Source organism: Cyanistes caeruleus, chromosome 18, assembly GCF_971803275.1.
Source record: "Cyanistes caeruleus chromosome 18, bCyaCae1.hap1.1, whole genome shotgun sequence".
In the NCBI taxonomy this organism is placed as follows: Eukaryota; Metazoa; Chordata; class Aves; order Passeriformes; family Paridae; genus Cyanistes; species Cyanistes caeruleus.
In genome coordinates, this window is record NC_141718.1 from 11,823,098 (window position 1) to 11,840,899 (window position 17,802).

The 17,802-nt window shown below is 45.7% G+C and overlaps 1 protein-coding gene across 1 annotated transcript in view; it reads left to right on the plus strand.

The window, feature by feature from the left end:
* Window positions 1–17,802, plus strand: part of RNFT2 (ring finger protein, transmembrane 2) — a 26,824-nt gene continuing 9,022 nt past the window's right edge. The window contains exons 1-7 of the mRNA XM_086855776.1: window positions 1–68; window positions 1,426–1,602; window positions 1,921–2,380; window positions 4,808–5,286; window positions 5,751–5,827; window positions 7,330–7,430; window positions 9,534–9,687. Of these exons, the coding sequence (XP_086711902.1) occupies window positions 2,298–2,380; window positions 4,808–5,286; window positions 5,751–5,827; window positions 7,330–7,430; window positions 9,534–9,687 (894 nt within the window). The 5' untranslated portion in view covers window positions 1–68; window positions 1,426–1,602; window positions 1,921–2,297. The remainder of the gene's footprint in view (window positions 69–1,425; window positions 1,603–1,920; window positions 2,381–4,807; window positions 5,287–5,750; window positions 5,828–7,329; window positions 7,431–9,533; window positions 9,688–17,802) is intronic.

Below are 17,802 nucleotides of genomic sequence, written 5' to 3' on the forward strand. Positions count from 1 at the left end.
GGAAGCCGCGACCGGGCGTGCGCGGGGCGGCACCGACATCGGCACAGACACCGGCACCGAGACACTGGGTACGGGGGCACGGCGGGGATTCCAGCGGGAATCTCCTCTCCTCATCTAACCGGAAAAAAAGTCCGGGTTTATGTCTATGTGTGTGTGTACATATATATGTGTGTGTGTATAGAATTGTATTTTTTAATATATACCTATATCTATATCTATATCTATACCTATATCTATCTATCTATCTATCTATTTATATGTATGTGTATATATGTGTGTGTATGTATATATATATGTATGTATATATGTATGCATATCTATATATTTGTATTATGTATATAGCTATATGTCTATACATATATATGTATGTATAGAATTGTATTTATATGTATATGTATGCATGTCTGTATATAGATGTATATACATGTCTGTCTGTATATAGATGTATATACATGTCTGTATACCTATACATATATATGTATATATGTGTGTATGTATAGAATTGTATTTTTATATATGTATGTGTGTATGTGTATATATCTCTCTATGTCTGTATATGTATATTAGGTATATACATGTATGTATATATATAGATGTATATATGTATGTATATGTATAGAACTATATTAATAGATATGTCTGGAGATATATATATGTATATATGTACATGTATGTATATGTGTGTATGTATAGAACAGTATTTTTATATATGTATGTGTGTACATATATCTATATATGTGTATGTATACATATATGTATGTATGTCTACATATATATATGCATATATATGTATGTATATGTATAGAACTATATTAATAGATATGTCTGGAGATATATATATGTATATATGTACATGTATGTATATCTATACATATATACATATATATATAATATGTATATGTATCTATATACATGTGTGTATGTCTAGGACTGTGCTAATAGTCTAATAATATATTTAATAATAATAATTAATAATAATCTAATAACAATAGTGCTAATAATATATTTAGGTGTACATCAACAGATCTATGCCTACACATTAATGTACATGTAAGTATGTGTATATACATGTACACATACATATGTGTAGGTACAGATGTGTCTATAAAAGACATGTTGTGATGTCTGTGTGTGATATATCCTGTGGTACATGTGCAGCACATATAAACACATTTATGTCTGTTTTGATTACACACACACACGTGTGTGCAGGGGCACAGAGGGCAGAGCTCAGCTCTGGGAGCGCTCCCAGGGAGTGCCCGTGTGGGGAGCAGGGCAGTCCCAGAGGGGAGCAGCATTGTTGGGTCATCACATGGGCACTTGAAGCACCAGGCTTCCTGCACCTCTCAGCCTTTCCCAGGGAGAGGGGGAGCTAAAACCCTTCGTGCTGTGCTGGGAATGACTCTGTGCATGTGCTTCCTCCAGATGGGCCTGTGTGAGCACTGGTGCTGGCAGACAGCGGCTTGAAGGGCCTGGGATGAGTTTGAAGTCTGGACTGGCTTGGACTGTCTGAAGCGCTCCATCTGTGAATGTCTGCACTCTTTTGGGCTTCCATCTCTCCCAGTGTGGCACCTTTCACCTCTGGATGAAGCTGTTGTTCAGGTACTGTCCTTTGAGACAGCTGCAAACCTTCCCAGAGCCATTGTGCCTTTACACATGGCCTACACATTTATGTACATATTATCATGTGTTATGAATAATGTTGTAACTTTTTATATTCAAGAATATTTAGATCTTAGACTTTACATTTTATTAAGTAGCTGTTGTACTCTGGGGCTATTGTCCAGACTTTGCAAATGGCACTTCTGTAGATTGAAATTAATGAGTTACTTGTTTAAAAGAATATTGTCATGAGTGAATTGTGGTTTTTTTTTTTCATTAAAAATGTTTACACATTTTCTTTTTCTTCCTCCCTCTCAGTTTTGCTTTGCCAAGAAAGTTCCTGCAGAAGAGGAAGATGGGATCTCATTTCCCAAGAGGCTGCTGAGTCACATCGAGAGCCACTGTTAGATGTGCCCCTGTTCCTTGCCAGGACATGCCATCCCTCCTGGTGACTGCCACTGCCTGCAGAGGGGGACCTGACTGATTCCTGCCCAGCCTGGACACCTTTGTGCCCCCATTTGCCACTCAAAGTTGTCTCTTCGAGCCTACCGAGAAACAAATGGGAGCTGGAGATGCTCTGTCACAGAAGCAAATGATTCCTGCCAGCCATGTCCCCATCTGAGCGGGTCCCAGAGCCCTCTGTCCCCAGGGCCTGTGCCAATAGCCACACTGGGATTTGCTGAGCCACAGGGTTCATGTTGAGCGTGTTGTGTTTTAGGGTTTTGAGGAAAATGCAGAGGCGGCACAGCAGCAACACCGACACCGTGCCTCCTGAAAGGTAAATCCTTCCCCTTCCTCCTTCCTCCGTGTTCCTCTCCCAAGAGGGGTGTTCTGATTTAAGGGGGTGTTTCAGGAGGTAAAAGCTCAAAATTGATAGAGACATTAAATTCCTGTGTGTGTGGTGTGGGCAGGCTTTCTGCGGAGTCTGGGGATTCCTGAGACAAATTAACTTTTCTCCTTCCTGTTGGTTACTGATTTGCTGCCAAGCACAGTGTTTCAGGAGGATCCAGGATGGCACAGCTGGCAGCCAGCTGAGCATGGGCAGGATGTGTGGAGCTCTGGAGGAGGGATTGGATTCATGGCCCAGTGCTGTGGGGACCCTGAGCACTGTAAGGGTGCAAGGATTGACCTTGTGAACAGGAACCATTTACACTTCTCTTGTTTGGGTGTTTAGAAAATCTGCTGCTCTGAAGTTCCCAACTACTCTGATTTAGAGTTTTACAAAAAGTTTGGGTGACCCTTTACATCATCCCAGAGTCTGTATCTATCTCCATGTATCTGAGTATTTATAAGTAGAATACCTCTAATTTGTTTCTGTAATTATAACATCAGCAAGGGAGCCTTGCCACTGTTGTTGTCCTGGTACTAAATATTCCCTGGTGCTTTCCCAGAGTTAGAGTATGACCTTTTTTATTTTTATTCCTAAAGAAGAAATTAATCTAATTACTCCAAGACAAAGATGGAACTAACAAATTTCATTGCTCTGTTTGAGCTGAGATTATAAGTGAAAGATCATTAGTAAATATTTTATTTTCTATAGCAATTTTCCAATTAGAGTTGAAGCCTTATGTCATGGCCATTGCTAGGATGGGACCATTTTTAATTTCAGGGGGAAAGAAAGCCATCTTCAGTTTTTTCCTGCATGATGCTTCTGATTTTTAGCAGGGTGAATACAGAGGCTGAAGTTTCTCTAACTGTAGGAGGAAGTGCTGTTGCCTCTGGTCTTCTGTTAACTTCAGTAGCCTCACAATTTCAACAAACAAACCTTGTTTGTTTATAAATATGTCACAGATTGATTCCTTCCTGCTGAAAGCACACTCGTGTATCCTGGTAATATTATTCCAAAGGATAGTTGTGTCTTTATTTGTAGCACTGGGTTCCTGCCAGGCTGTTTGTTACATTCCCAGCCCTAAGCTGTGTATCCATCCCTGAACTGTAATGTTAGGTGTGAGTTTAAAGACCTGGCTGATGAATATTTTGGACCAGAAAGAAGTGTGCATGTTGACTCGATTCCTTGCAGGAGCCTGTTGAAATACAGTGGGAATGGGATGCAGCTATAAAAAACCTTATTAGAAGTTTGCTTAGTGAGAAGGTTTGGCCAGAGAGCTTTGAAGGTGTCCCCAGAGGGAGGTGAAAGGCAGAGCTCTGTGCCCTGGGGAGGCTTTGACACCCATGGGGGAGAGAGGGTTGAGGGCCCTGGGTGTGCTGTCTCAACTTGTAAGCTCTGTTCCTAAAGTCAGAGATCTCCCAGGATTCAAATCAGGAGAGACCAAAGCTCTGCAGCGTGCCTTATTTGTGGGCTTTGCCTCTTGCTGAGGTTTGTTTATTGTTTACCCTCCTTTTGCAGGTTAGAGCAGTGTTTGCTGTCTGTCAGGCATTTACTGCCTGCTGATCATTCTGCTTGTTACCTGCATTCTTCCCTCCTACCTAAACTTTCCCTGTATTGACTGGTAGTGAAGTAAAAAAAACCCCTCTTGTCTTTTGCTGTTAGGATAAAGGTATTTAGACTTTCTTTTTGGAATCTGGCTGTATTCCAGCATGCTCAGGAAAGAATCAGTGCCAGAATTGGTTCTGTCCAGTGCCCAGTAATTTGGGTACATCCATGCCCAATTTGCCAAAAATACCAAAATAAAAGAATTTATCTGGACCCATCTTTCACTTTTGTGTCCTGTCAGAGCAAGCAGCTCTCAACACTTCTCTTCCCCTGGTGATTCTGTCTCTTCTGGTTCAGTTCACCAGTGGGCAGGTAGTGATTGTCCCAAAGTAAAGACAGAGGATTTTGGGGGTTGGTCATTGCTTTGAGTTAGCTTGGTTAATTTGTTTGTTTATAATATGACTCGACTTGGTGGTGCTGTGTCAGGTGAGGTTTTGTATGTTTTTCTTTAAATACTCAAATCATTATAGAAGATACTGGATTTGATATTGGACGTATTATTTATTAGTCTTTTCCCAAAGCAAACAGGGTGTTTGGGAGCTTCATTCCTTGGTGAAGGAACTGATGTTTTCTGCTCAGGTCTGGAGAGGTTCTCTGATCTTATTTGGTTACCGGCCTCTGGTTCTGCACTGTGACTTCCCGACAGAAAATAGAGGGAAAAGCACCTGGAGGCCTTGGTGTTGTGGTAGCGTGTGAGGAGCTCTGGACTGAAACAGCACCGAGCTGCCCTCACCCCTTTTCACTGAACGCTGCACCCTCTGCCCGCTGCAGGAACCGGAGCCAGGCTGTCAGCTCGGAGGCCAGCGTGGATGAAAGCGGCGTGTTCGAGAGCCTCAAGGCCGAGGCCTCCTCCCCTCAGCAGCTCTTCTCGGGGCTGGCCGGCATCCCCTCCGCCTCCATGGCCGCCGCGCCCTTCCCCTCAGGGCTGGTGCTGGGCTCGGCGGCCGGAGGAGGGGAAGTGTTCATCCAGATGCCAGCCCCGAGGGACGAGGGGCCCGGCCGGGCTGAGGGGGCCCCGTTCCACCACCGCACCCCGGCCCATCACTTCCACCACGGCCACCACCGCGGCTCCTCGCTGCTGCACATGGCGGGCGGCGACCGGCACGGCCACGCCGAGGAGGGCACCGAGGAGCCGGCCGGGACCCCGGCCCCGGCCCTCTCCGAGCTGAAAGCTGTGGTCGGTTGGCTGCAGAAGGGACTTCCCTTCATCTTGATCCTCCTGGCTAAAGTTTGTTTCCAGCACAAGCTCGGTGAGCATTTGTCAAAGCTTTGTGAGCTGTGGTTAGGGAGTGGTTGGGAGGCTTTATCAGGCTCTGGTGTCTGATACATTTATCCATGTGACAGTGTCCAGATGGAGTCTAGCATGAAGGGAACATACTCAAATGCATGGGATAATGCATGTGATAAATTCACCCTACTTTCAGAGCAAGCTGTTTTCATGTGGGTCAGATCCATCTGTTTCCTGTCCTGACCAGTCCTGTTCCTTTTCCTGATTCCTCCTTGGTGTTCCTGTGAGGCCGGGGATGTTAGCAAGGCTTCTCCCTCAGAGCTCTCTCCAGGAGAGATGGGGAGACTTACATTGGTGATGGCAAAAACTCCTGTTTTCAGGAAGGGTTCAGAGGGATGAGACTCTTGTCCTGCTGGCAGGGTGGTGGTAGTGAAATCAAGTCCAACAGCATCAGCAGTTACTCTCTGACAGAGCCTTTCCCTGCAGGAATTGCTGTGTGCATTGGCATGGCCAGCACCTTTGCCTACGCCAACTCCACGCTCCGAGAGCAGGTGGCTCTGAAGGTGAGTCCAGCATTTTGCCTTCTTCTGTTCCCGGCAAACATTGTTTTCCATGCACAAAATAGCATCTCTGTTGAACCTTTGATTACAGTGTAGGGCTGAATGCATTTATATGTCTACAGATCTGTCTTCCTCTTCCTGCCTCTCCCCACTGATGCTCTCCCAAAGTCACTATCTTGGTTTTTTGTGAAAGTGTGGCATAGTAAAACAAATAGAGGACAGATCTGGGATGTCGTAATCTCCCTCTCCCTCTGCCTGGCAGTGCCTGTTCCAGCACTTCTCTGCACCTTGGTTCCCCATCATGTGCAGCAGAGATGCTGAAGCCTGTTTGACTTGTTAATGATGAGATTTAGCTTATTAGCATTTAGATAATGTTTTGAGATGTTCAGCTGAAAGATCTTGTAGATGTATTGCTTGCTAGTAGCTTTATAATGCTCTATGCATAATGTGCTTAGAATATAAAGAACCCAGCAGATCTTCTCAGGTCTTCTGATCTTCTGTGTCAAGAGGACAGTTCAACAGCACTGAAAGCACAAGGCTAGAATTGTTTTTTTGTTAAAATTGCATGGGTGGCACAAGTGCATGCTTGTATGTACCAGCAGCAGTGGAATCAGTGAGATCCAGCACTGAATGAACAGATAAATGGCACAGCCCAGTAACAGATTGCTGTTGCCTTGCACTCTGCACCTCTGGCCTTCCAGCAGTGTGCCCCTTCATCTGCCTGCTTTAAATCTCAACCCAACAGTGGCTGTTGAACGGCTACAGAGACCTCCTTTCTTAATAAATCAGCTCACAAGAAAAATGGTGGCTGCTCTCCTCTCAGGAATAAAATCTACTCCCCAAAGTTGTCAAGGGCCAAGACCCAGGACAGCACCTTCTGCCATCCAGCTTGTCTGTAACATTCCATATATGTTGAAATGCAAAATTTCTGCTTCTTTTCACCTTTAATTATTTCTTCAATCAAAAATGAATGTTCCAGAACCTCCATGCTTTAGGATAACACCCAGATGTTAAGGATAACACCCTCACCATGTAGTGGTGAGGTGTATTTGATTTAGCTGAGCCTTCCACTGTGTAACTTTGGACCTACTTATAAAACACCCCTTTGATGAATTGTCACTCCAACCAGGTGACAGCTCAGAATTTAGGACAATACGTGGAATGGACTTTTTTAATCTGCTTGTCATACTTCATCTTAAATATCAGGAGATTTTGGGTGTCCCAAGAAAGATCCCGACTTTGAAGATGCATTCTGCAAGTAAGGCTGTCATTTTCATGAGCTTGTTTAAATTAATTTTCATTGACAAGGTGACCTGATTGAGAGGCATTTCTGCTTGTGTTTATGTATGTCTTTGCAGACTACTTCTTAGTCCTGTGTAAATAAACTAATTACTGAATACTTGGTTATGTATTTGCATCCCCTGGGTTGGATTTTTCAGCAGTTTTCAAGTTCGCAAGTCTTGAGATTTTGAACTGAAGTAACTCTGCTTCTTTTCCTTGCTCAGGAGAAGAGATCAGTGCTGGTTGTGTTGTGGATCCTGGCCTTTCTCACTGGAAACACCCTGTACTTGCTTTACACATTCAGCTCTCAGCAGCTTTACAACAGGTGAGCAAAATCTACATTGTACAGGATGGGTGCAGGTGATGCTTGCCAGGGAGGAAAAGAGGGAAGCCCACATTTCCCCACACAATGGGAGGAAGTGTGAGTGCCTAAAGGATCTGCTGTCTTTGTTACATCTTTGTAATATCTCCCAGAGCAGGAAAAGAATGTGTCTGTCACCTTAGCAGTGGATTATACTCCTGTCAATAACAGACACAAGCAGTGTATAAATGGGCCAGGGTGTGATGGTGTCAGAGCAAGGTGGATCCATTTCAAAAATGACCTCTGAATTCCCATTTTGACCCCTGCAGCTGAATGTAAAGTGCAGATGTCAGAGGCAGATGAGGAACTGACCCACTGATTTTCCTCTCCTGTGATGTTTTCAGTCTATCACAGTTGGAGTGTAGGATGAAATAGCAGTTTTACTCCAGTGTTCTCAGAGCTTGGAGGCACTTGGATCTGAGGTAATTAGGATAGCTTTGCCTTTCAAATCCTGACTGAATTAGTTCTCAAATACAGAAAGGTTTGTGCTAATGGATTTGGTTCAGCACTTATTATAAAGCAGCCAGGAATAATGATGGGCAGGGGGCAGGGGAAGTGGGAGAGCTGAGAAGGTTTGAATGTTTGGGTCTGAGTGGGAGAGGCCAAACCATGGGATTATCTGGGTGGAACTTGTGGGAGGGAGTGGAAAGGAACAGGAATGGCAGAAAGGTGTGAAAGTGAAATCTCTTTGCACCACAGGGTAACTGTGTCCTAAGAAGGTGGTCAAGGTTAAAAGCGTGAATGACGCTAGTTTAAAGTAAAGGCTAGATCATCTAAAATAAAGGGATTTTAGCAATTTGAGGCCATCCTGCAGACAGTTTAGAATATGGTTTATCACCAGTGGACAGGCTGGGCCACAGCTCCAAGAAAAGCCCTGTTCCTGTGGGTGCTGCAGTGGTGTTATGCTCAGGCTGGTGTATCTCTTGCTTGCTGTGTGGGGACCTGGGACTACTTAAAAGCCAGGCTTGTCAAATTAGAAATGTCTGCTTCAGTTTTGTTTCTTTCTGGCTTATTTTTCATTTCCTGATTTTTTTTTTCTTGTTTCTAGTGCATGAATGGTAGTAAAGTCTCTGATTCTGTTTCTGTTTTTAGGGTGTAATTTTACCTGTTGTGCTGTGCCAGTGTTGTGAGTATTTTAATGTATTTCATGTTCAGGCTTTTCATTTTGGGTTGGTTACTTTACTTTTTACTTTGATTTTTTTTATTATTATTTTTATTTTTTATTTTTTACTGTTAAGTTTTTGCTTTCTACCATGAATTTTTAGCAGGTAAATATCCTGAAGGTGAATCCTGTTTTTTCAGCATGAGTAGGGTCTAGTTCTCATTATTGCTCAGGCCAGTAGCTCCTGCCCATTGCTGGGTGAAATTCTGCTGTCCCAGACCTCACTTTTTTAAACAGCAAATGTTCAGCCCAGTAAATGACATTATGTAAGGGGCATTAATTTTTGGATCTTTGGTTCAGGTAAGAGTATTAACAGAGCCCAGCTTTTGTGCTTCAGGCAGTGGCCACTCTCAGAGCATGACCTGTGTGAAGTCCTCACCTTTCTGCCGTGGCTGGTGCAGAGTTTCCTGTGTCACCACTTTGTTTGATGTGCACAATAGGTTTAGGGGCTGTGCCCCTGTGGCAAAGCAGCCTCAGGGGCTGTGGGGGTGTCCCCCTTCCCCAGAAAGCCAGAACTGCTGTGAGCAGGATTTCCCAGGATGAGCTGTGGCACTGGGGCACCACGGAGCACCCCTGTGCACTGAGGGCACTGTCAGCACATCAGAGGCTCTGCTGCAGGGAAAGGCAGGTTATGGAGACTGCTGTTCTCCAAAACAGACTTTACAGGTGTTTGGATCCCGTTTTGTGACAGTGGACAAACCTGCTGGCCTCAGTAGAAGTGGGCAAGAGCCAAGTCAGGAGGCCTAGAGGAAGCACAGATCTCATTTGTGTGTCTTCCTCCTCCTGCCCTTGAGAACTTCCCTGAGGTTCAGGGGAGTTTCTGGGCTCTGTCCAGCCAGCAGTGAATACAAGGAGCTTGAACAAGCTTCTCCTCTGTGGTATTTGAGCTTTGGTGTCTCTTTCAGCCTTATATTCCTGAAACCCAACCTGGACAGGCTGGACTTCTTTGACCTCATGTGGATTGTGGGCATTGCAGACTTTGTGCTGAAGTACCTCACCATTGCCCTGAAATGCCTCATCGTGGCCCTGCCCAAGATCATCCTCGCTGTCAAGTCAAAGGTAGGAGACCCTTCTAGAGGCACAAACCTTTGTCTTTGACAATCTGATACCTTTACCACACATTTGCACCATGAAATCAGACAATCATGGAATGCTTTGGGTGGGAAGGGACCTTAAAGCCCACCCAGTTCTACCCCCTGCCATGGCAGGGACACCTTCCACTGTCCCAGGGGGCTCCAAGCCCTGTCCAACCTGGTCTGGGACACTCCCAGGGATGGGACAGCCACAGCTTCTCTGTGAACCCTGTGCCAGGGCCAAATATGGATAAAGAATAAAAACATTAAAATCTGTTGATAAACCATTGGCAGAAATTCACCCTGGGACCGGGGCTTGTTTTTTGAGCCATCAGACCTGAGCAAGAGTTTGGTACTGGCAGCAGTGATTGAAGTCCAGAGAGGTGAGGTGAGCATTGCTTGGGGAGGAAGCAGTGCTAGCAGCCAGATAACTGCTTTTCTCACTGACTTTAAGTCTTGTTTTCTGAATAATCTCTGTAAATTCATATTTCTGAAGCAGGAACCTCTTCATTTCCTGGGAAGAAATTGCAGTATTTGTCTCTTTGGCTTCCCACATGAGTCAAAGAAGTAACTGGGTTAAACTGAAGCTACTGATGCCACAAAAGACAGCACCAGTTCTAACTGTGGGAGAAGAAATATTTTAGTTAGAGAATGTAGTGAGAAACTTTCAAAAGTCAGGCTTAGCTTACATATGGCTTCATGAACATTTAAATATGTGAAGGATTTCTCTTAAAACACCTTTTACTTTTACAGCTCTCTCATGCTGCCTCTTCCTCCACTCAGGGGAGTGGACTCATCTGTCCACATTTCAGGGGCAGATGTAGCAATGTGTATTATTTGCATTTGGTAAAGAAACTTCCTGGCAGTGTTGATGAAAGGCTGCAAGGTACCAATTGCTGAAAGTCTCAGGCAGGGCACTTCAGGGGCTATCTAAACTGGGAATAGTTTTCCTTAGAAATGACATGGGTGGCAGGGGAGTTGAGCAGTTTGTTCCTGCACAGCAGGGCTATCTGAGATGGTTATTAATTTATTTCTGGCAACTGTCCAGCTTTTTTTTGCTTTTTTTTTTTTCCTTCCTTCTTCTATTATTATTATTATATTTTGGGAGATTAATGTGCTGGGTCAGAGCATAATCCGGGCTGGGGAGGGAGGGAGAAGTGATGTGAATAGTCTTCCCAAGATAAATGGCAGTGTTGGAAAAGGTTCACAGCCTTTGCTTGCTTGTCTGAGAGCCATCCCAAGTACTCATTAATCCTTGTCGGGAGAGAAGAAAGAGAAGGGGTCTTTATTTGCAGCTCCAGTGAGAGGCTGGTAGGATCACATCTGTCAAGGGCCTGTAATGACTCAGAGCACAGATGCTTCATTTTTAATACCTTTTTCTGGAGAGAAATGTGTCTCTCACTTTTTTTAAGCCCCGTTTTTGTCTTAGGATGTTGTGGATGGTCTCGCTGTCCCCTGGTGCTGCTGTCACCCACCACCAGATCTGGGTTTGGTTCTCTCCCCCACTCCTCAGTCCTTAATCCAGCCAAGGACGAGATCTGGTGGAACAAATTAAGTGAGATCAAACTGGGATGGGAGGGCTCCAGGAGAACCACAGGACACCATGGAAATGATAATTGTGATCACGTAGCTGAGCTCCTTCCCAGAGCCTGCTGACCCAGCTGACTCCTGGCTTGCACAGGTGAGGGATTGAAATGGCAGCTTTTGCTCAGAACACTTCTAGTGCAGTCTAGGCACATTAAGTTTGACCAAAATTTTTAGCAAGTTTTTTGTCTGAATACTTGCCAGATACAAAGTTATTCTCTTGCTCCAGGTAGTATTTCCACCTGAAGCCCAGCTTGGAGTTCATGAACTTCTGGGTGGTTGTCACTTAATGGTAACAGGCTGCTGGAGAAGTATAAATTTAACTCAGTAGAGCTGGATTTTTCCAAGATGAGGATTTATATACAGTGAGAGGTTTTTGTGCCAGTATAACTACTCAGAGCAGCAGCCTCTTGCTCCCCTGGTAGAGACCCTGCAGTGGAGGTTGCTGCTCTCTCAGGGCTGGAGTTCAGCACAGAGGGATTTCATCCTGAGCTCCCTTGCAATCCCCTCTTGCTGGCAGTCAGCAGTAGATCCTGAAACTCGCCCATGGATGGGATGTGGGGAACTGTGATCATCCTGCACTCAGCCTCTGAGCTGGCTCTTCAGGTTTGCCTCATTTTGGAAGTTCAAAGGCATTTGCAAAGCTTGTCTGGCTTTTCCTGCTGCTCCTTGGGATTTTGGTCTTCTCTGAATACTGAGTGGCTTTTACTTTTATTTATCAGTCTTCATATCTCCCTTGTCTGTAGACTGAGCACCAACTATTTTTTGAGTCTTTTCTCAGAGATTGTTAATTCCAGATCTTATTATTCTCTTCTGGACTGTCTTCATTCCCTCCTTGTTTTCCAGACCATTTCTCCAGTCTGTCAAGATGAGTTTGGGATATAATCTTTCTTTCCAGTGTATTTACAGCCTTTCCCTGTTTAGTGCCAGCTGTACATTACTCTGTTCCATCAAGATCATCAATGAAAATAGTGAATAGCACTAAACTCTGCTTAGATGAGTTGGGTGCATCTTTTCATTTTGAAGATAAACACATGAAAAATTTGGGTTAGAACACTCTCTTCTCCCCATCCAAAATACCTGGGTCTTGTTTTCCTAGTATGGCTCATCACAGGAAGGGCAAATTTTGGTGTAAATTTCTGTGATTTGTAGCATCAGTTTATGCTTTAACTGGGAAAAACCAAACTGAAATTGAGGGGCAGAAAAAGTTTGTCTTTGCACAGTGAGCAAAACCCATGATCATGGGTGCTTGAAGTGTGAAGGATGAGAGCTGCTTTATTATGAGGGTACAACCAGCCAGAGTTCTTCAAGCCTGAGTAACTCAAAAACTCAAGATCTTTGCAAGCAACTCCTCCAAAGAATGAGGAAAGAGTGGAAAATTGACAAAACAGTCCCAGACTTTCCCAGGTTCCAAACCTACCTGGAAAACAGAGGCACCAAGAGAGGCTGTGAGATTCCAGTCAGGCTGGAATGCAGGGAAAGAAGAGTTTGTGAATTGGAGGGAAGAGCAGGAAAAGGAAATAACAGCAGGATCAGCCTGCTCTCCCAGCTCTGTGGTTTCCAGAAGGATCATGCCTGTGGCTGGAGGTGTCCCTCCCTCCCCCCAGGCTGTGACAGGGACACCGAGCTGGGCACAAGTTTCAGTAACAGCTGAGCTCATCATTCCTTTGGAAGGGGGGGCTTGGCTGAAGGCTCTCCATTAAAAAAGGCAAATAAGATCATTTGTTCAATATAAAATGAATTAAAGTAAATTAAACTGCAGGAGCCATGTGGCCTGCAGAGGCTTCCATTGTTGTGCGCACATCAAGGGCAGCTTTTCATTTTCACTGCGAAGGAATGACAGCTTGAGGGGGGTGGAATTCAAAATCAGGAAATAAATAATAAAAAGACACAGTTGCCAAAGATTTCACTTAGGAAATCCCAGGTGCCTGCGAGCCTCCCATCCCCTCCTCATGCTGTCAGCAATCTGAGCTGGAGAAGTGAGTGAAACATGGGGGGAGGGAGAAAGAAAATCAAATCAAATAGGACTGTAAGAAACTGTTACTCCAAGTTCTTACATCTGTGTATTCCTATAGGGGACAAAGACACCATGGACATTTTGATACATAAGAAAGGCCCTAAGTAAGAATTTTCTCTGCTTGTTCAATGCAGAGCCAGGTTACAGGGGACTGCACTTCCAGGAGTGTGAAAATGCAGAACACTGGCATTGGCCCCTCACTGAAGCTTTGAAAACACTTGCTTGTTTCCAGTTGATTGTTTTATTAGTGCTTTTTATTTTTAAAGTACCATCTCATCAAATCTGCCAGAGAAAACTCAGCCTGGATGTGGCAGCAATTGCAAATTCTGTACTCAGACCTTGGACCAGAAACCTTCTTCAGGTGCACATCATGTTTCCTGCCATAGATGGGTACAGCTCTGCCATGAACCTGGCACATCAATTCCCATATTCCTTCTGAAAATGCACCTTTTTCTTATCCTAAGGGGGAAAATAAAAGCCTCTTGGAGCATTTGAGTCCTCTGAAACACAGAAGAAATAAAAACTCACTGGGAGCTGGCTCATAGGTGATGTTTAATAAAAAATACCCAGGCAAAAATGTTCCTGGTCCTTGTCTGTGCAATATGGAATTTATTCCTGCTCTTCCCTCCCAGTGTGGCTGCAGAGGTGTTCCCAGGCAGGTGACAGCCCAGCCTCTCATTCCCCTCTCCTCTCTGACCTTGGATCCTCTTTGGGGGAGCTCACTCCTGACCAGATTCGCTCTTCATGGGCAGCAGTGTGAGCCTGGATCCTCTCCAGGAACTCTGGGATGTTCTGCAAAGACTTTTCCCTGCTGCAGCTGGGGCTGATGTGCTGTCCCAGAGGCAGAAGTGCAGGATTTATCATTTACAAAATTAAAAAAACTAACTGAAGCATAAGAGTAGGTACTGAGAGTGAGGACTCCTCTGTCCCCCTCCCTGAACTTGCTTTGCAAGTCACTGCTACTGAACTTTTTAAAAATCATTGCCCTTCAGTGCTTTCCCAGTTTAACTTTCCAGTTTAAGATGTGAAAGGTGTGATTTTCAGAAGCCTTGTGCACTAACTAAAATTCTCATTTACCCCTCTAGTCCCACCTTGACATGACTCCTCATTAGGCCTGCGTGGATTTTCACCAGCATCCTCCATGCCACAACGCTGTTTACTGTGTAAATCTGGGAATTTGCTGTGTTTTACTGCTCCTACCCAACACTTGATCTATTGGCACCATGACCTGGAATCTCAGCAGAGCCTGCTCTCCTCTGATCCAAATTGCCAGCAGGTCTCCAAAGCTGTCCCAAGCATCTCCCTGTTTCAGAATATGCCCTAATGCTGCTGGCAGCAGAACAAGTGAGACTTGGAGCTCCTCTTGAGTGCTAATCACACCTTGCAGTTGCCTCATGGCAACTTCTCTTGCATCCCCCAGTCTGATTCCTTGCTGTGCCTCTCTGTTCCTTGTAGGGAGGCACACCTGCACTGGGGCAAAGCCTTATGGCACAAGAGGCTGCACAGCGAGGCCCTGGGGGAGTCAGCATTGCCTCTGCTGCTGCAACCTGCCCCCTTTGCCATCTCTAGGCTGGGATTCAATTTTTAATTATACTGTTCCATGTTATTTTTCTGTGAGATTTCTCCCCTCCATCACTGTGCCCCAAGGATGAAGGTGAGGGATTGAAAGAAGCTGTTGCAGCGAGTGGAAAGTTCACAGGTAACAAAGAGGCTGCTGGAAGAACATTCTACAAGTTCAAGTTGAGTGCTACACTGGAGAATTAAATCCTGTCCTTTCCTTTGCCAAGTAATTCCTGTGTGAGTCTAGAAAAGTCAGGTAGGGCTGCAAACTGAAGTCAGTGGTTCAGCTTTTAATGGTAATGTGATCTGTAAAATGAAGTGCTTTATAAAAAGTCTAATCCCAACACCTCGGCTTGGACACCAGAACAACCTTACCTTGACCTTTGTGTGTCTCAGGTTCTCATTTAGAAAATGCAGAGAAAAGCTGTCCCTGAGGTCAGCCAGCAGCTTGAAAATAAAGGGGGTTTAAAAGTGTTTTCTGTAGTGCTGATGTCGTAAAGGGACTGAAGAAATTCTAGGAATGTGCTCCTCTGAGCAGAGCTGAAATGGCAGGAGAGGCTCAGATGCAGATCTGCCATCGGGTGATGGCAGTGAGGATGTAACAAAATACCAAGAGTTGCATGCTCAGTGTGCAGAGCCAGGCAGTGCAGCACAGACCCAAGGGAAAGTGCAATTGTTTGAGAATGCTGAACTCCCCTCTTTCAAAATAAGTGCTTGAAGTGTAAAAATGGTCTTTCTGTGTGGTGAAGGAGGTTCAGAAAAATGGGGGGATTGTACACAAGTCATTTTTATCTGAGAAAAAGGAATCAAAATTTCACCATGTGGTATCTGAGGCTCATCAGCAGAGCTGCTAAAATTAGATCCCAGCAGAGCCCCACGTGTGCTAATGAAGTGTTTGATAGCAGCAGCAGCAGCTCCCCCAGAGCTCCCCCAGTGCAGGCAGGGCCAGCACTGCCCTTCTCACTCCTTGGCCAGGCTGAGCCCCTGATGGGAGCAGAGCCTTTCTCCTGTTCTCTACCCCCATTACCCTCATTAGGAGGTAATCATAATTCCAGGTAATATCCTATTGAATCTCTGCACTTCAGCTGCTCCTGCACTGGGGCTGCCTCACAGGCTCACCAGAAAGATTCTGCTGATCTTAGAGAGCTGTTCAATCCCCTTACAGTGCATTCCAGAGAAAATTCCCACATTTACACAGATTTTTGCAGTGTAGGAAAAGTCACCTGACAGAGACAGGCCTTGCCTTATTTCAAGCTGTGGTGCCAAGTCAGATGCACAGGAGAAATAATGATGTTTGTGTTTCATATAACACACAGTTCTAATCTTAAAGAAAAAAAAAACAAAAAGAAAAAACCCTGATATATTTTAGCTGAATTTTTCAGACAAAATACAGGCTGAAACAAAGATTTGACTTTGAAAAATGTAACCTGGATAGCCAAGAGATAACAGAGCTGAGAAGTGGCACACAGGAATGTTGAGTGTGCTTTGTTGCTGCTATCAGAAATCTCCATTTTGCTGCTGAAATTGTAGGGAACAATCCTCATTTTCCAAGCTTCTGGCTCAGAAGGAGGGCCTCACTTCTACAGCAGCCCTTTGTGGAATTATTTCTGATTTTCTGGTACTTTCCCATGTTTAAAAAAGGGGCTGGTGTGGTGCACTGAGATGTGTGGTGACTTGGAACTTTCTAGTTCTGTTCAAATGATGCTCCACTCCTGGATTCACTCTAGACTTACCAACATTTAATGGTCAGGTGGGTGCTGCTGTTAAGGGGCTGCACCAAGGGATGCATCCCTTAAAACTTCACTCTTGGGAGGCTGTGACCAAGTTTCAAACTGCTAAAAAATCCTGGTACCCTGCAGTTAGCACTGGAAACAGAAGATTTGCCTTAGATAAGGGAATTCTGAACTTGTGGTTGGAGAGTGAAGTTTGTCACTTGCTGCCACTGCCACCTGCAGAGCCTGGCTGTGCCCCCTGCCCCACCTTTCCTCACACCTGGGGTGTTTGAGCACAGCAGAATTCCATTGGGATGCTGTGTCTGATGCAAGGGGACAGTGGGATCGATGAAGGAAGCTGGGTGGGAGGGGTGAGCTGCAGAAAGCAAAGTTTGCTGCCTTGATCTTGCTGGGAGCTTTCATCAGAGCCGTGTGTGGGGACAGCGCTGTCATTTCTGCCACAGCAGCGCCCAAAATAAACCATGATTGCATCGCAGCACGGGCTGAGAGAGAGCTCTGTGCTAATTTAGTAATTGCTGGTGTTCTGGACAAAGGATTGCTGCTGTTCTCTGCAATGCCAGCCTGGGATGGAGAGGGGGAGGGATGGGATGGGATGGGGATGGAATTGGGATGGGGATGGGGATGGGGATGGGGATGGGGATGGGGATGGGGATGGGGATGGGGATGGGGATGGGGATGGGGATGGGGATGGGGATGGGATGGGGATGGGGATGGGATGGGGATGGGGATGGGATGGGATGGGGATGGGATGGGATGGGATGGGATGGGGATGGGGATGGGATGGGGATGGGATGGGCAGGGATGGGGATGGGCAGGGATGGGGATGGGGATGGGGATGGGGATGGGGATGGGGATGGGGATGGGATGGGGATGGGATGGGGATGGGGATGGGATGGGGATGGGGATGGGATGGGGATGGGGATGGGGATGGGGATGGGGATGGGGATGGGGATGGGGATGGGGATGGGGATGGGGATGGGATGGGGATGGGATGGGGATGGGATGGGGATGGGGATGGGATGGGGACAGGATGGGGATGGGGATGGGGATGGGATGGGGATGGCAGGGAAGCAGCCGCTGGTGTGACCTCACTCACGTCCCAGGGGACATGAGATCATGAGCGTGCCAGAGCTCTCGGAAGGGTTGGATTTGTCGGGAGCAGCAGGATGGCCCGCGAGTGATCTCATCGCAGCCCCCGGGGAAGGGC